Consider the following 18,511-nt stretch of genomic DNA (forward strand, 5'->3'; position numbering starts at 1 on the left):
CTTCGCAGACAACATTATTATTATACAAATGTGGAACATCGAGGGATTTTAACCATTCGTTTTTTAAAAGTTCGTCTTTTGGAATGGAAAACACGGATAATTTTTTGTTGGTATTACAACCAAATAAACAAATATTGTTGGGCATAATTTATTTTTTAGCGACAAAAAACTGATTGTAATAAAACTAAAAACAGCGTATACAATTGTGAATTACTCAGTGAATAAAAATAAATATTTTAATTATTTTCTATGGAGTTCAACAGCTGATTTTAGATTTTTGGCGGAATTTTGAACCTTACCAAAATATTAAATAAGAATAAATTATTAAGTTCATAACCTCAATAAGTATAACCTGCAGCGCTCGTGAGTAACAATTGAACTAAATTTGCTACAACAAGCGGACGTCTGATAAATACTAGTCGTCGGACCTTATCTTCTAAGACCGTGGTTATGACCGAGTACAATATTATAACATTTTAGTTCCAAGCTGTATATGTGTTGATCTTACAATAATTTGTTTTTAAATTAAATTTTTTGTAAAAAATGCTTCTATCATCAACTTCAATGGCACCTACCTACTCGTAATTGCATATTAATTATTAGATTTTTCTGTTAAGGACGTCGGAGCCGGTGAAAAACTCTCACGCCTTGTAGAACAGTCGGATTTCATTGGATTTTTTTATTTTAAAGATTTTGCAGGTTGAGTGTTGAATTAAACCTGATTTTCATCTATAAGTATAGAAACTAAAATGTGCATTTAAATAATGCACAATATTTGTTATTTTTCAAACGTATTTTTAAGCACCATTTGTATTTATATGAAAACTCGGGCTTTTATCCGACCTGCAAAAAGTTCTAGTCCTTCAGATAATAGAATATCGCATTAATGTAAATATTATCAGAATAATATTAAATTATTTCGGAGCATTTCGATCTATAAACATTTTGGTAGAATAGTTGATTACTTAGTTGCAATAATTTATAAATATTTTAATTTTTAGAAAGGTTGTTTTTAACGAGTAAAATTATGTATAGAAAAAATATATGAATAAACTTTTAAATAGTTTTTCAGATAATTAGTGTCTTACGTATTAAAATTAATATTTAATACCCAATTGTCATATTATAATATATATAAATTATAAATACCTACCCATGAATAATATTTTAAAATTACAACAAAATAACTAAAACTGTTACTCTTTGTTTAAATATCGTAATTTCGTTCAAATTTAAACTTCAAACATCTATCAAATAAATTGTATTTATATATTTTTGGTTACAGTATGACACTACTTAAGAGAAACCATAGACCTATTAACTATTTAGTTATTTATGGTTTTGAACCATGAAATATGAAAATTGAAAATCTTAAAAATTTAAACTACAAAATAATTAGCGAATTTTCAGAATTTTGACAAAATTTTAACTAAGGGTCCTGGTGGTTTTTCCGCAATTCTATAAAATTTGAAAATTAAATTTTATATTTTAGATGCCACCTCAATTATAATACTTTTCCACTAATCTACTACCCGATACCTATTTAGGAGGGGGGGGGGTTGATAGGGTGTATTATATCGATCAAAACACACTTTACAGGAAAAACTCTCACACCTTGTAGATTGGTCCGATATCCGTAACTTTTTGTTTGTTAGATAGAAGATAATTTTTACAGGACTCATTGGACTTCGATTTTTGATTACGTTGCTATAATCAAAAATAAAAATACAAAAATTAAAAAGTTGTGAAAATTAATTAAATTCAAACTTGTCACATAAGATTTAGAAAAATAATTTTGAAAATCCAAGTCCAACTAGCCCTGAAAGAAGTCTTCCTCTATCTAACAACAAACAAATTACGAAAATCGGACTAATCTACGAGGCGTAAGAGTTTTTCCTCTAAGGCATGTTTTTGAGCAATAAAACGAGTCCCTTAAGAAATTCTTATTAAAAAAGTCTGGGCCAATGTATATCTTTGATATATTTTAATTGTCATTATAACACTTAAGAGGAACATTTTAAAACCCCTTAGTTTTCAATGAAAAAACTTTAATGGTGACGTGAATCAATTTATGTTTTAAAATATCAAAAGTAGATGAAAAAAATTTTTACTTTAAAAAATTAATAGCATAAAACAGTGGTTTAAGTCGTTTAAGATTTTCCTTGATAAAACAAAATTAATAAAAACTTCTTTCAATAAACAATAATAGAACATAGATTAAAAAATATAAAAAACTACTTCCCCAGAAGTATGTAAGTACACGTTTTATATGAATGTTAGTGTAGTATGTATATATTACTAAATTAATGTAGGTAACTGTTACCTAAAATCGAAAAAAGCATTTTTGATTAAATAAATATTCTCGTGAACAACTGTCCAATATATGAAAAATATACAAACATAAAAATTTGACATTCTTGGTATAAATCTAGAACACATGAATGCGTTTATAAAATTACTACAATTGTTTGAAAATTGACGCCTTATTGATAAGAATAGTTGAGTACATTTACATACACAAAGAAAATTTTAATCTAAAAACGGTTCCAATTTCCATACCTTTCTTACAAGAGATTGGCTGGTTTTTCAGGGAGACTGTTTATCTTTTTTACCATCAAAAGTTTTAACTTTTATTATATTTGACTTAAATTTAAAATTTTTTTTAAAGCCCAAGACCTGTATTGTAATTAATTAAATCAATAAAAACAAATAATGGGAAACAATGAAATCAAAATTGTCTTTGAATTTGTGGAAGTTAAACAAAATTGTATAGTCTTTCTCACAAAAGCAAGGTACTGTTTTGCGAGTGTAGACTGAGCACGATCCGATGCCGCACTGTCAAGCATGCTCTATCGCCTATCGATACCCCCGATGTATCATGACGGAGAACAATTGGTTCAAGTTGCTGCTGTTTATATACCGCTCGTGTTTACTCGCTAGACAAGATACCTTTCTTTCGACAGACTATATCATACTATTTTAAGACAACAAAAAAAGAAAAATTGAGTGCTAAAAGTTAGTAATAGTACTTAGAATTGAACTGTGCTAGGTATAATGTATTGTGTTACTCTGTCTTGTTATTCTATGTTATTTTATTGAAATTAGGTTGTATTATTTTTAGTATGTAATTTTTGCGTCTATTATGTAATGTAACCTTCACAAGCATCGCGCTTAAAGGAGGTGGATACATTATATAAGTAGTAAATATTTTAATAATATGTAAATCGTCTTATTTATATTTTACAATAAAATTATTTAAAAGAAATAAAAATAAAAATAATAGTTAAAAATAAAGTAGTAAAAAATATAATTTTCATTCTTCATTCGTTTATGTATTAACGGTTTTTATTTTTTTAGTTCTATTAATTCAAGACGAGCAACCAAACAAGTACAACTGATACAACATTTAAAATGCCTAGGGCACCTTCAGTTTATCCTTCTCAATGTGAAGCTTTACTTTTTCGAGACATTATTATTTAAATATTTATAAATTAGCAATTCTTAAAAAGACAATGGATGTAATTAATAATAAGTTGAATTGATCATAAATTATGTTAAATGATTGCAAAAATCAGTTATTAAAAAAAAAATTTCATCAAAAGTACAAAAAAAAAAAAAATGGTTAATCTTCTTCATCTTCGTCATTTCCAAATTCCAACATTTTGTTTATTTTATTTGAGGCTGTTTTGAAATCAATGGATCGTTTGGTATTTAGTTTTTTGTTGTATTTCATTTCATCTTCCAGTGTAATTTTGGGAGCTTTGACTCGCTTCAATGCTTTGGCCTCAATTGATTTACTCAGTGGGGTGGGTGGTTCACTAATAGCTGAAGGTTTGGTGGTTGAGTTCAATTGATAACTGAACAATGGAGGTGTTACACTCCTGGATTGGTCATTACCTGATGCTACACTTAATTTCCCTGGAGATGCCATAACATTATAATCACTGACATTACCATAATCAGCATGGTCTACACAATCAAAAAGGTCCAATTCTGTTGATAATCTGTTGCAATTCATATGTTTGGTTTTAGATTTATCTCTTTTCAACTTTTTATGTGTATCACCATTCAAACTGTCATCCCATTTGTTTGTCTTAGATCTGATTGCCTTAACACATTTGTTATTAATTTTACTGAGAGCAATTGCTGACGGTGAAATATTTTTTTTTTTAATTTCTTTCACAATGCTTACATGTTTTATAGCTGTTTTATTTTTAAGTATTTGTGGTGTTGTGTGCTTTATGGTTTTTTCATTTTCTTTAGATTTGGAAAGTAAACTCGTTTTAAGTTTAGATTTGTCTATACTGCTATTGATGGAGTTTATAGTTGTTTTCATTTTAAATTGTTGCTTGGTATGGTTTTTGGTTACAGATGAGTTTTCTAGTGTATTATTTTTTGATTTTGCAGCACTACTGTTACAACTGTACAACATTTTTGATTTATTTATTGATGTTTGATTGGTATGTTTTGTATTATTAATATTACTTATAGATGTTTTTTCAGGTGTTTTTGGCTTCAAAAATATGTTTGTCTGTAATTTTAAAATAACATATTTTAGTGAACAAAACTACTAAAATGTTGTTTAAGATAAATAGTAGTTAATTTAACTAGAAATAATTAAATAGGGGTTTATAAGATAAGATTGATTTATACTCCTATAGCCCTATCAATAATATATTTGAAACATTCAGTTCAAGGATGGCCAAAGAAGATTAATCCAGTAGAAACAAATCATAAACCTTAGTACTCTGGTACAAATGTCTATTACCCTCGTTTAAGCTGTTTAATATATCTTTTCCGGAAGTAAAATAAATATTAATGGTATAAATATAGTATAAAATATACTATATAATGACCATTTCTATTATAAAATTATAACTGTAATAATGTATAATTTAATATGCATTTTTTTAAAAACCTTTGCAATGACTTTACAAACATTTAAAAAAAAAAAAATAGTAAAAAGTAAAAAAAAAAATAATGTATGATTTTATATAAAATTGTTGCCAACTTAATTTTAAAATAATATTATTAATATGCCATGTCCCTTAAGAGGACGTCGCACCCACATGTGTTCTCTCCGTCTTACAAATGTAGAACATAGCAAAAACTGTTTTGCACGGGAAAGAACCGAGAAAGCTACGGTGATAACTAAGAAATAACATTTTCACCTCATAAAAAAGGAGAGCATAGCCAAAGCAATATAGTATCGAAATCGGAACTTCAAAAAAAGTTATTAAGGTTTGAAAAACACAAATAATATTGGATTTTGAAACATTAAGTACATTTTTCATATAAATGATATCAAAATAATAAATAAGATATTGTACGGCCAAAGTTCTCCTTTTTATGTGGTGAAAATTTTGTTTCTTAGCTATGGCTTTGGTTTTCTCGGTTCTTTCCTGCGCGCTAACGTTTTTGTTACGCCGTACATGTGTAAGATGGAGACGACATATGCGGGTTCAACGTCTTTTTAAATCAGTAATTTACTAAGATAGATACTAATGTTGTTAATCTATATAAATTATATAGTAAAACGTGTTCTGATGACGGATAAACTGTTCATACACAATACTACACGGTGGAAATGAATAAACTCATAATCGTAGGTACCTACGTATCTGTCTAACTAGTAATTGAATACAAGTTGAAAATAGAAAAATAATATATTTTTCCAATGACTGATAACAATATATTGAGTTGGCGATCAAACAAGATACCTTACAAGTAGCACTAGTGCAGTACACATAATATAACTAGTAGACCATACATTTTAAAAGTATTATTATACATTTTTTTAAGTTATAAAACTAGTTAAATGTGATGGGGGCTCCATGATTAATTCAGAAAAATGTAAAAAGATTAATACTGTGGTATTTTGATAACTATTTATACTGTTGTTCACACAAACACATAAATTATTTATCTATATATATAAAAATGGAGACAAAATGTATAACAATTCATCAATTGAGAACGGCTGGTCCGATTTGGTTCAAATTTTTTTTAAGACGTTTGTATTTACAGGAGAAGGTTTTCACGAAATAAAAATTTAGGAAAATCCACCGGAAAAGTAGGAAATCTGGATGTAAAGAATACAACAGTGGCGCAACAGTGTTTTATATATTGGTTGCTATTGGTTTTGTTGATTATTTTTATTATTATTTTTTTTAATCTATATATATAAAAATGGAGACAAAAATGTATATAAAATGTATATCTACACCACTATACTGAACTCCTCCTAAATGGTTAGACCGATTTGAATGAAATTTTTTGTATGCGTTTGTGTTTATTCATCTGATTTTAGTACGGTTTGGTTAGGTTAGGATTTTGTATTAATTGATTATATCAATCCACCATAGGTAGAATACGACAAACTTGGTATAACTTTGATACTTTAGAGTTAAATCATACACTAATGTACATTCAGCATGGGGTTCACGATTTGGTAGATTGCCTACCTGATAATATACTGCTGCGAATCAGAATTTTTATTCCGGGCAACGGTAAAGTTAAGGTACATTTTGAACACCATATAGGTACGATATACCAAATATTAAATAACGAATTGAACAAAGTTTTAGTCATATAGAGTTGGTACATTTAACGGGAAACGAAGTGCACGGGTTCAGCTAGTTTAATACAAATTTATTAGAATAATATTATACCTGTTCTTTCAATTGAGATTGTCTTCTTTTGTTTATATTTATAGAATCGTTAACACTATCCAGCTTTTGTCGTTTGTTTGGATTATTGCTTAGATTCTGACTTATCTTTTTTTTCAAAATTTGACTTGGAGTTTCAAACATAGTGGGCTGTTTTTTTGGTTTTTTTGGTGTGGATGCTAGTAATAATGGCGTTTGTTCACAGAATCTACGATGTTTGATTTTATTATGTTCAGTTTCACCATATTCAGACGATTTTCTTTTTAAATTTGTTTTGTGATTTGCAAGCGTCATATTTTTACTGTAAGTTGTTCCTTTTCTGGTCATACTTGTATCAAGATTCACAGCAGATTTTATTGGTCCTGCAGGGGAACTTATTGAAAAATCAAACATATGTTTTGTTTTATTTTCAACCTCAGTTAGTTCTGTCACAATTTTTCTCCATGTTCTTGGAATGCCATTGACAGATACACATGTTTGATATAGTTTGTTAGGTGATCCACCGATTATATTGCCAACCAAACGGTATAGTCCATTTTTCGTTTTAACTAAACTATTTTCTTTTCTGCCTTCGAAAATGCCAGCTTCATGACGCTTTTCAACAACTGTCTGCTTATCTTCTCCCAACAAATTTCCTAAAATATAAATAATTTTGTTTATATTAAGAAATAATAAAAACATCTATTAAAATAATATATTAAATTACCAGTTAAGATTAAAACATATTTAGATGATTGTTCTGATGATTTGATTAGTTTCATATTTAAAGACCACATAGATAAGAATTTTTCAACATTTTCTGATACATTTAATTCATTGTTATGATGTTGACTTGCATTACTCTTTTTTGAGGTCTCATTTTTATTTTCTGTTAATCCAACATCTTCAAGAAGTGATTCAATTGAATTATTATCATAATTTATGTTTTCATTTTTATGTGATTCAGATACTGATTTATTCTCTTCAAATGTTACATCAGAATATGTATTACGTGCAGTTGGTTGATTTGTTGATAGAGATTTAGATTGCTGAGAAATTTCATGAGTATTATTTTCTTCAACAGTCACATTATGATTTTGGCTTACTGTCATAACTGTGGAACTTGTGGAAGGTGACTCGTGAGAAATACAGTTTGACTGTTCAATACGAGATAATACGAATGGTATCACTTTAGGTTGAAGACAATCTGGTGGTTTAAATGGATTTGAAAATTCGCTAGATTGAATGGATTGAAAATTATTTACTGGTAATCTTAACATGCTATGGTCACTAGAACTAACCATTGACATAGTGGTTGGTGGTCTATAGTTATAACTTGTAGATGGCCTGTAATTGAAACTTGCTGATGGCCTAGAGTAAAGTGGAGCGATATGTGATGAATTAGTAATCCGAGAGACATTAGCACCAGCACGATGGCCATCAATGATAATGTGTTTTACACGTTTTAAAAACATATTAAATTCAATATCAAATTTACGATAAGGATGCACTTTCAAAAATTCATTCAATATATTATGAAGTGCAATAGTTTTCTCTTCTATAATGTCTTGAAAAAGTAATGTTTCAGATTGAGAAGGATAAACTGGAGGTGCCATAGGCATTTTAAATGTTGACTCAGTTGTACTTGTTTGGTTGCTCATCTTGAATTGGTATAACTGAAAAAAAACAATACATAAACGAATGAATATTTTTTTAAAACTATTGTACCTATCCCAGTTCAATTCTAAGAACTTTTACTAACTTTTGGCGCTTAAATTTTGTTTTTTGGTCATCTTAAAATAATCTAAGTATGATAAAGTCTGTCTCACAAAAGAAAGGTATCTTGTCTAGACGAAACAAGGTCATTCAAGCGCATCCCCACCTCTCACCACAACTAGTACCACCATCATAATCGGTTAGCTGCAATGACGGCGGTCATGGTAGCGAGTAAACACGAACGGTGTATAAATAGCAGCGACTTGAACTAATTGTTCTCTGTCATGATACATCGGGGGTAGCGATAGGCGATAGAGCATGCTTGACAGTGCGGCATCGGATCGTGCTCAGTCTACACTCGCAAAACATACCTTTCTTTTGTGAGAAAGACTATACAAATTTGTTTAACTTCCACAAATTCAAAGACAATTTTGATTTCATTGTTTTCCATTATTAGTTTTTATTTATTTAATTAATTACAATACAGGTCTTGGACTCTAAGAAACATTTTAAATTTAAGTGATGGTAAAATAAAAGTTAAAACTTTTGATGGTAAAAAAGATAAACAGCCTCCCTGAAAACCAGCCAATCTCTTGTAAGTAAGAAAGGTATGGAAATTGGATTGATGAGCACTCAAACCTCAAAATTACAAAAGTTCCTATAGAAGAGATCAGTAATACGGTTTTGACTTTTGAATCCTCAAACACCTGAACATATAGATGTACTGACTGTCTGACCCCAGTGAACAATGCAGTACATTTTTAATAATTTACTTTAATTGATTAATTAAAAAGAAATATTAAGTTATAGGTACCTACACCTATTATTATTTATCATATTTATTAAAGCACATTAAAATGTGTCATGCTTACAATATTATGATTCATTATATAAATTATAACTCATTAACTCAAAAAATTATGATTCAGCAGTAAAGCCCTGTTCACACGATCAAATCTACGTCAAATATTTGACTAAATATTTGATCGTGTGAACGGGGCTTGATAGTTTTAATTGTGTCAATAATTATTAATAACATTCGATCTATTGTATTGTATTATACACTCCGTGTTCCGGAAACGATTACTCTCGTCGAAAACAAACTTACCTCAATGTTATAGACGGTGGTTGGTCGGAACGACGCGGACCCGGGAACGCCGAACAATATAAATCATAGATATATTATACTTCTTTCAGCATGATGACTGTTTCAGGTTTATCCGTAGAATAATGTATAATCACAGAATAGATGAAATTTCCATGAACATTAGAGGATCCTCTAACGTTCATGGAAATTTCATAAATTCCGTTAAATTACTTTATACCACAGATCAGTACCCTAGCCACCTCACTTATCAGAACCAAAGAACAAGTGTTTAGAACATATGTTTTTATACGATAACAATTTTCAAATCTGTTATCTCTATGACTCCATATCAAAATTCAAAATATCTCAAATGTGAATGTGAAATTACTAAAATTATTTATTAGTGATTACTATTCTTTAATCTATGGTGATTACTGAAGTAGTGTAATACCTACTGAATTGAGTAAATTTTAAAAATGTAAAATAATACAATTATTTGCTTAAATTTTAACTCTGAACCCTGAACTCTGAAGTAACACAACAATAAATAAATTACAAAATGTTATAGTAAGTTCTCAAAATATGCAAAACCTTTAAAATAACACTTGTTTATTTATACTTTTAGATACATTAGTTTTTTTTTAGTGTTGTATTTATTATAATTTATAATATATATATAATCTAGTTATTAATTGTTATAATTTTTTACATGCATTATTATTTTTTTTTATAGCTGTAAATTGTAATATTATGTGGAACAATTATAAGAGATTATTTAATGGTTTTAGTGTAAATACAATTATTTGTGTAGCTTACAAAAGCCATTATGAAGCGCTGAATATCTCTAAAACTGCCACACATAAAGAAATAAAAGATGCGTATTATCGACTATCAATGATATATCATCCAGATAAAAATAAAGGAAGTGAAGAAGCTGCAAAAATTTTCCGTGATATAACTTCAGCATATGAAATCTTGGGAAATGTCCGTCAAAGAAAATTATATGATAGTGGAGCTAACTTAAATCAAAATTCTTCTCAATTTACTACTAAACAACAACCTTTTGAAACAATGTATACAAAAAATGATATTTATAAAACCAATGTCCGTAGCAGAGACTATAATTTTGAACAGTGGTCTAAGGCTCATTATACAAATGTATTTAGGCGACACCATGAAACTCGACAAAAACATACAAGAAACAAAATGAACGATGAATATGCAGAACGACAAAATTCATATAATTTATTGACAATTATGGTCTTTGCAAGTATTTTTATTTTAATTTCAATGTTTGAACACGTGAAAAAAATACTTATTGAACGCAATAGAGTAAAAAGAATTTCTGACAAAAATATACAAGATGATTAACATAAATAATTTATTTTAAATGTCTAGTTATTGAATTAGTTTATTGAAAATGTCAAAGAATCAACTATAAATTCTATATACTATATACTGTTATTAATATTATTATTTTGAGTCTTAATTAAATTTAATTGATACATACCTTACCTTACCTTATAACTGATATTCCAGATTAATATCAATCAGCTACTAAAATGATAAATAGTAAACTATTTATATTTTCATGCTTTGAAGACATTCATCTGATTTCAAAATTATGTATTCACTATTATATCACTTACATTTTATAAGATTTTGTAGGTCACAGAACAGAAAAATACAATTTCTTTGTGATAATATTATGACTAATTACCCAAGTTTTTATTGTTATTCACAATTCCCCAACCCTTCCACAATCCTTATATTCAGGAAAACAAAATTTTTACTCCTGACTAATATTTCTTTGGCAATGAGAAATTCACTCTTAAGACTTCTATGGCCCGTTGCCCTGCTATGATGCCACCACCTATACACATACCCACACTAACATACACCAATGACCTTTTTAAATTTCTATTTCTGTCCTCATGCTCTTAATATGATATTTAAACTTTAATTCCCAAAATTAACTTTCTTCATTTTAATCTTATATTTAGTTAAATTTGTGTAGATACAAAATTCTAGTTTCTACAGTCCAAGATGAAAATTGGGAAAAATCCCTAGGAATAAATCATAGAACGAATGTCATCACTATTATCAATATAACTAATTATTATAGTAAAATAGTAAATGATAATTATTAATTATTATTTTATCATAGTATATACGACTTTCACATTATAACCTTTGTTATTTACCAACATTATTCCACATTATAACCTATTTAGTATTCTGTTATTTTCTAAATTTTTTCTCTAGGCTCGACTTACTTCGTACTTGGTCCGCACTCCTTGAATCTTTGCCATACATTGGTACAGAATACAGACACGATATAGAAAAAATTGTATCTACATCGGGGGTACAGTCGTACAGAACACTAATTAAAATATATAATAGTAGTACAAACACAGAATATGAGTTATGATTTTTATGACTATAATAAGACTATCATATTAATTATGAAAATAGTTTTCATACAGACTAGTAGTAGTGGTATTGGCACAGAACAATAGGTATGGTATTGATGTACATTGTACACACTTCACGCATAGGGAAGAGACTTGTTTGTACTTGGTTACTATAATATATTATGGTTTCAACCCTTTTTGTCAAATACCTACGTCCTATAGTGACCTATACTCTAAAATTGGAATTATAATTTCTAATACCTATATAGTCTATAATTATTATTTATAATACCTACAATAAAATATGATGTATGATAGTAATTAACATTACAAAATCGCTTAGATCATATTGTATTCGTATATTATGATCTAAGCAAAATAATTTGTCATGGTAATTAACAATTACCATCATATCTTATCACTTTTCTATACAGAACAACTAATTAGCTATTAAAAATTAAAATAATTAATAGGTCTTGGTAAAATCTTTTATTCTGTAGTAAAATGGTAACTACAGTAGGTTTATCACATAGTAGTCTTATCATGAATCATGATATATAAATTATAAATGGTTTGTGTTTGGATGGCAAGACAAGCTGTATTGCAACCGGCTAAACACTAAACAGTAATTACTATAAATGGTGTAATGTGTTAACAAACTGACGAGTACTAAATCTAAAAAGCTTGTTGCCTTGTTCGCCAATCACCATAGGATAAAGTTTGTATTTAGCGTTTATAATTATTTGGTGGTACACATTAACCCCAGTGAAATGAACTCTTAAGTTGTATAAACTATTATTAATTTCTCCATCACCGTTTTTCGACTTATTTTCGACAATGAGTCTTATATTTAATAGATTTAACAAATCTGTTGCACATTATTACAAGTTCGCAGCGCTGTACTCGACTCAAACACATTTTGGTTTTCAAACAGTCGACGAAGCTGAAAAATCGAAAAAAGGTATTTAAAAATCTTTTCTAAAAGTGTTAATTCTCACATCGTCTATATAGGTCTAGTTATGAAAAAACATAAGATATTGCGTAATAAATGGAAAAAAATTCGTCGCAAACTTCGAAGACAAGAAAAAGCAGTGAAACGAGAAGAACTCCTTCAAAAACAAGAACAAGATCGTTTAAACTCTCCAACGTATCAAAAATGGGTAAAAAGTCAAGAAGAATCTGAAGAGTTTGAACGAAATGAAAATGAACGGATTGTTGCTATGCAATATTCAAAATGGGTTGAGAGAGAGTGTGCGGCTATCGAAGAATGGAAATCATTGCAGAAAAAGTTTGAGAAAATTAAACAGGAAAAAGCTCAAAAAGAATTATTAATTAAATTAGAGTGGGAGAGAGAACAGAAGAAAATTAAAGAAACAGAAGAAAATAAAAAAAAAGAAGAACAACAACGCGAAGAAATAAATGCCAAATTTATTGAAGAAATTGAAATGTATATCAACAATCTGGGTCCGCTGCCTGAATCTATTAATGTTGGTACAAGTACAAGACCAGACCAACCATTGTGTCCTTTTTTTTCAAAAGTTGCAGCTTGTCGCTTCCGCGACAACTGTTCAAGAAATCATGTTCGACCAGGCATTAGTAATACATTGTTGATTCCTGGATTTTATAAAAATTTTGAATTGAACATGCGCTATGAACGTGAATTTGATATTGATATTAGTTTGGAATGTGATGAAAAAGAGGCATATGAAAAATTTTATGAATTTTTTGAAGATATATTAGTTGAACTTAGAAGTTATGGACAGATAATTGAACTTAATGTTTGTAGAAATCAAGAAATACATCTTATGGGCAATGTTTATGTCCAATATAAGAGTAGACGACATTCTTTAAAAGCATATCGAAACTTGTGTGGTCGTTTCTATGGGGGACGCAAAATAACTGCTGAATTCTGTACTATTCCTTCATGGTCTGAAGCGGTATGTGGGTTATTTTTTAGAAAAATGTGTCCAAAAGGAAAAAATTGTAATTATTTGCATTTGTATAAAAATCCTGGAGGCAAATATCAATCAAAACCTCAAAGAAATCGAAATGAAAACTCAAGTCATAGTCATAGAGAAAATAAATATAATCCTAGTAAAAGAGAACGAGAACATTCTAGAACAAATACAGAAAAAAGGAATAGTTCAAAAAGAGAGCAGAGATCAATGGATAGTTCTTCTCAGAGAGAGACGTTGAATACGCCTCAATGGGATAACACTCCAGATCGATCAAATAAAAGTTCTAGATCACTTAACTGGGACAGTGATGATGATTAAATAATTTAAAGTGATAAACAAAGATTTACGAATTTAAAATTGTTGGATAATAAAATAATCATTACCTAATACATTTTAAATTAGTTACTCTGTGGCGATCCATTAAAATCTCATTGAATTATATTCAAGTAGGTAATTAAACTAAAACTAATATAGTTAATTAAAAATTTTAAATTGTATTATATTAAAATGAAACTGAATATAAAATTATGCTATATTATGTATATGTAGCCATGTATATATAAATTGCATATTTAGGTTTTTAAATGTGTGACTGAAGTATCAATAATTCAATTTTCAACTATCAATTTATCAAAATATGAATAAAAATTGTGTATTTGTGTTTTTAGTTATAATCTTAAATAAATGATTAATATTTGATGTATAAAGTACACCTAAGTATGCATCTAAAACTAACTATTTATGGGAGTTTATTTATTATTTGTAAGCAGGGCTTGAAACCGTTTTCAAAACCGTAATCAAAAACGAAACCCAAAAAAAATTGGATACCGGTATTATAATTTAAAACCGAAACCGAAAGAAATTGGATACTGGTATTAAATTCAAAATCAAAACCGTAAAAAATTGGAAACCGGTATTAAATTCAAAACCAAAATCTGAAAAAATTGGAAACCGGTATTTTTTTTTTTAACTGACGTGTTTTTAAATGCGCAAATTCCATTAATACGCATAATAAATAATCATAATTAATTTTGTTGATAAACATTTCATTATTTGCAAAATTATTAGTTGCTTTATAAATACTAATGACATAAATTAAAGTTACTAGCAAATAAATACTATACATGACACTTGACAAAGAATGATAATTGTATAGTTGACATAGCTCCCTACTAAAAATACTTTAGAAACCGGTATACAAAACCGAAATTTCTTAATAACGGTATTGTTAAGTTGAAACCGAAATCGAAAAAATTAAAAACCGGTATACAAAATCGAAACCGAAATTATTTCAATCTATTTCAAGCCCTGTAATTGTAAGGAAAACATAAGGAAATTTAAATCATAATACAGGTAATCAAAATGACTGAAGTCTGAAATATATTTTTTATAAATAATAACACTAAATTTTACTTATTACCTAATGTAATATAATATTTATAATACATGTTTTGTACCTACATGTATTTATTTTATAGTTTGATTAACAGAACAATTTCATAATTATTTTATAACTTAAAAATCATGTGATGACGTTTTTAGTGCATCAAGTTTTTAAAAGTGTTGCGGATTCATATGATGCTATGAATGATGTTATGAGCTGTGGTGTACATAGATTATGGAAAGATGAATTAATGAGAACATTGGATCCAAGTCCACGCACACGATTATTAGATGTTGCTGGTGGAACAGGTACAATACAATATAAATTGACTATTTTTATTTTTGCAATGCCAAAAGGTACCATTAATTAAAACCAGTTTAGAGAGTCTATGTTAATGTTATTTTGAATAATGATTATCTTATCTAGACAGTATCAATTTATGAGCAATTGTTTAATTTAAAATACATTAATTCTTGATACCTGGTTAGATATTAAAAAAAAAAAATACTGTACAGAACTTAAAATAAATCTATTCACTCACAATATATAAAAATATTGATGTATAAATGTCTACTCAATTCCGACAATAGTGTAAATTCTATTCAAGTTAAGAAACAAATTTAGTAGTACCCAGTTTTTGTCAAATGGTAGTCAGACAACACCAGTCTGTCACACACATGTGTTTCTTAACTTGAACAGAGTATAGTTTAAGTTTCTTAATCTTACATAAATTCATTATTGATAAGTTTATATAATTTAATTGACAAATGTTATATTTAATTAAACCTGATATATGTATTATTGTTTTAGGAGATATTGCTTTTAGATATTTAAATTATATATCAGATATGAAAGGAGATGGACATGTAACAATCGCCGACATTAATGGTTCAATGTTGGAGGAAGGAAAAAAAAGAGCATTAAATTTGAAATTAAATCAAGACAACGTCTCATGGGTAGAATGCGATGCAGAGAACTTACCAATGGAATCAGATTCTTATTCTGCTTATACAATAGCATTTGGTATTCGTAACGTGACACACATTGACAAAGCTTTAGATGAAGCGTATAGAGTACTTGAACCTGGTGGTAGATTTCTTTGTCTAGAATTTAGCCAAGTCAACCCGGCAGCTTTAAGATGGTATGACATTCCTTTTTTTTTTTTGTACATAACAATTTAGAAACATTTTTATCTCAAGGTTATACGACCAATATTCATTCAACGTAATCCCAGTTATGGGTCACGTAGTTGCTGGTCAATGGAAACCTTACCAATACTTAGTGGAAAGCATTAGGAAATTTCCATGTCAGGTAAATATCTGTGAGTACTCTTAAGGTATGGTTTCCCAATTGTGGCTGGCCGCAACTACTGCTCCGCTATGGAACAGCACTGAAGTCGCCGCAGCCAATGGCTGTACTTGTCCACAAGCAGTATATTACACTGCTTATTAGTTAAGCTTGAAAACCGTACCTTTAGATGATCAAATAATATAATATAATAGATTTATTTATTAATTGTTCACTAAAAAGCCATATTGATATCCTATATTTTTTTTCCATAGGAAGATTTCAAGTACATGATTGAGTCAGCAGGGTTCAGATGTGTCACTTACACAAACTTAACATTTGGTGTTGTAGCAATTCACTCAGGATTCAAATTATAAAACTTATAATTCAATCAAAAACAATACTGAAATAATTAATTATTATACTATAATTAAGTGAGAATATAGAACTGTTAATTTAAAATTTTATTTTAGAATTTTTTAATCATCAATGTTAAGACGCTACTTGAAACATTCTTGTTTACACCAGTCAAAGAACACAAAATAATTTTCATATATCTATGTTGCAAAAAAAAAAAAAAATAATAATAAATAAACCAATTATTTAAAAAAAAATCTATCAAAGATCTATAAGTATCATAAACATATTAATAAAAAAAAAAATTATACATAAGTAAACAATAACAACATAATCCACTTTTAACTGTTATCTATGTCGGTGACGTGTTCTCATTCCATTGAAAATAATGTTATATTATTATCATTGTAATGTTGGACTGCATATAATTTACAAGAAATTTTAAAAACTGTTTATCTGGTTACAAAAGTTTTCTTAATATTATGAACATACATGCAACCCAACATAATCTAAGTAACTATTTAAATTATACACAATACAGTCCCAAATTTCATTAACATATTTGTTTTTTATGGACTAGAAATAATTACAATAGTAATATAGTTAAGGACATGAAAGTACTAATAAAATATTTGTTTACTGTGTAGTTAACATATTTTTAATAAAATAGTAATGCAAGAATGAGAGTAGCCTGTTAAGAAGGGAGTTAAAAACGGCGAGGGGAATAAAAAGAGTATAAGCCATTGTTGATGATGGCACACTCATATATATATATAATATATATTAAAAGCTACTCGCACATTTTAGTTTAGAAAAAAAAATAATAATAAAAATAGTTAGTAATGAGAAAAATTGTCAAGCCCTTCCAATAGATATCGTCATTTAACTCTTATAAATAATAATTTTAAAAAATGCACGGGGAATGTTATAAATATTGTATAATTTTGGTAATCAAAAATTTAAAAAAAAAATAAAACGAGTGGCTAATGCTCATAAAAATATTTATTTTTGTAAGAGTAGATGGTGAAATATTTGTTTTATTTTTTAATTAATTTTTGCATATTGGAAGGGGACATGTGCAATAGTCAATTTAAAATTTAACCGCTCTTGAATAGCAGTATGGCCACCTGGCCCAGATAGAAGTATATGAAGTGCCTCGTTTCATGTGTAACATAACTTCCAAAATTGCGGCCAACAATGCAATGCCAAGTCGGATTATATTTTTTGTCAAATTCTTTCTTTATATATGCAGCAATGTCCTATTTAAACAAGAAAGTTTATTTTCATTAAGATATCACAGCTAATTTACTTAATAAGTAGAAAATACATGATTAAAATTTACTTTACTTATGAAATTAACTTCAATACCTATTTCTTACACATTTTATTAATACTGTATTTGTTGTTATACAGTACAGTAGTTAAATAATAATTAATTAAATATAAAAACTATATTCATAATGGGATTAAAAAATTAAATTATGTAAATTTTTATGAAATTAGAGCAGTGTAATAGTATAGTTAAATTTTTTGCTTTAGATAACTAGATATCTACCGAGTTAAGGAAAAACTAACTTTTAAATGTTGGATCACTGCTTCTTACCTTTTTCTTAAATTTTCTATTAATTACAGATAAAAGTATATCAGATATTATAACTAAT

General features: G+C 28.2%; 5 protein-coding genes across 7 annotated transcripts; 3 read left to right on the forward strand and 2 right to left on the reverse strand.

Moving 5' to 3' along the window:
* Positions 1-3,290: 3,290 nt before the first annotated feature.
* Positions 3,291-12,054, reverse strand: LOC100167394. Of its 3 annotated transcripts, none has more exons than XM_029487811.1 (4): positions 11,727-12,054; positions 7,375-8,323; positions 6,672-7,303; positions 3,291-4,531 (listed from the first exon to the last, which is right to left on the reverse strand). In XM_029487811.1, the coding sequence occupies exons 1-4, from the start codon at positions 11,760-11,762 to the stop codon at positions 3,623-3,625; spliced, it is 2,526 nt and encodes an 841-aa protein (XP_029343671.1). In that variant the 5' UTR covers positions 11,763-12,054; the 3' UTR covers positions 3,291-3,622. The 3 variants fall into 3 exon arrangements, with proteins under 3 accessions (XP_029343671.1, XP_029343672.1, XP_008180015.1); XM_029487812.1 differs by lacking the exon at positions 11,727-12,054 and adding an exon at positions 10,961-11,231; XM_008181793.3 differs by lacking the exon at positions 11,727-12,054 and adding an exon at positions 9,472-9,737.
* Positions 9,892-11,166, forward strand: NV23 (DnaJ (Hsp40) homolog, subfamily C, member 30-like). Its single transcript, NM_001163364.1, has 2 exons — positions 9,892-10,017; positions 10,184-11,166. The coding sequence occupies exon 2, from the start codon at positions 10,201-10,203 to the stop codon at positions 10,819-10,821; it is 621 nt and encodes a 206-aa protein (NP_001156836.1). The 5' UTR covers positions 9,892-10,017; positions 10,184-10,200; the 3' UTR covers positions 10,822-11,166.
* Positions 12,055-12,445: 391 nt separating the features above from the next.
* On the forward strand, positions 12,446-16,955 carry LOC100163980 (ubiquinone/menaquinone biosynthesis methyltransferase ubiE-like). The gene is given in 5 exon segments (NM_001162133.2): positions 12,446-12,825; positions 15,365-15,514; positions 16,017-16,347; positions 16,406-16,517; positions 16,769-16,955. Coding segments are annotated over 5 exon segments (819 nt in total). The 5' UTR covers positions 12,446-12,701; the 3' UTR covers positions 16,871-16,955.
* On the forward strand, positions 12,832-14,560 carry LOC103308435 (U2 small nuclear ribonucleoprotein auxiliary factor 35 kDa subunit-related protein 2). Its single transcript, XM_008181794.2, has one exon. It carries the CDS (start codon positions 12,884-12,886, stop codon positions 14,138-14,140), a length of 1,257 nt encoding a protein of 418 aa, XP_008180016.1. The 5' UTR covers positions 12,832-12,883; the 3' UTR covers positions 14,141-14,560.
* Positions 16,903-18,109, reverse strand: LOC115033053 (dynein light chain 1, cytoplasmic; the record flags this gene model as incomplete). The annotated part of the gene is given in 1 exon segment (XM_029487813.1): positions 16,903-18,109. A coding segment is annotated over 1 exon segment (162 nt), but the record flags the coding sequence as incomplete, so codon positions are not given.
* Between the last annotated feature and the right edge of the window lie 402 nt (positions 18,110-18,511).

The sequence above is a fragment of the Acyrthosiphon pisum genome, chromosome A1, assembly GCF_005508785.2.
Source record: "Acyrthosiphon pisum isolate AL4f chromosome A1, pea_aphid_22Mar2018_4r6ur, whole genome shotgun sequence".
Classification (NCBI taxonomy): Eukaryota; Metazoa; Arthropoda; class Insecta; order Hemiptera; family Aphididae; genus Acyrthosiphon; species Acyrthosiphon pisum.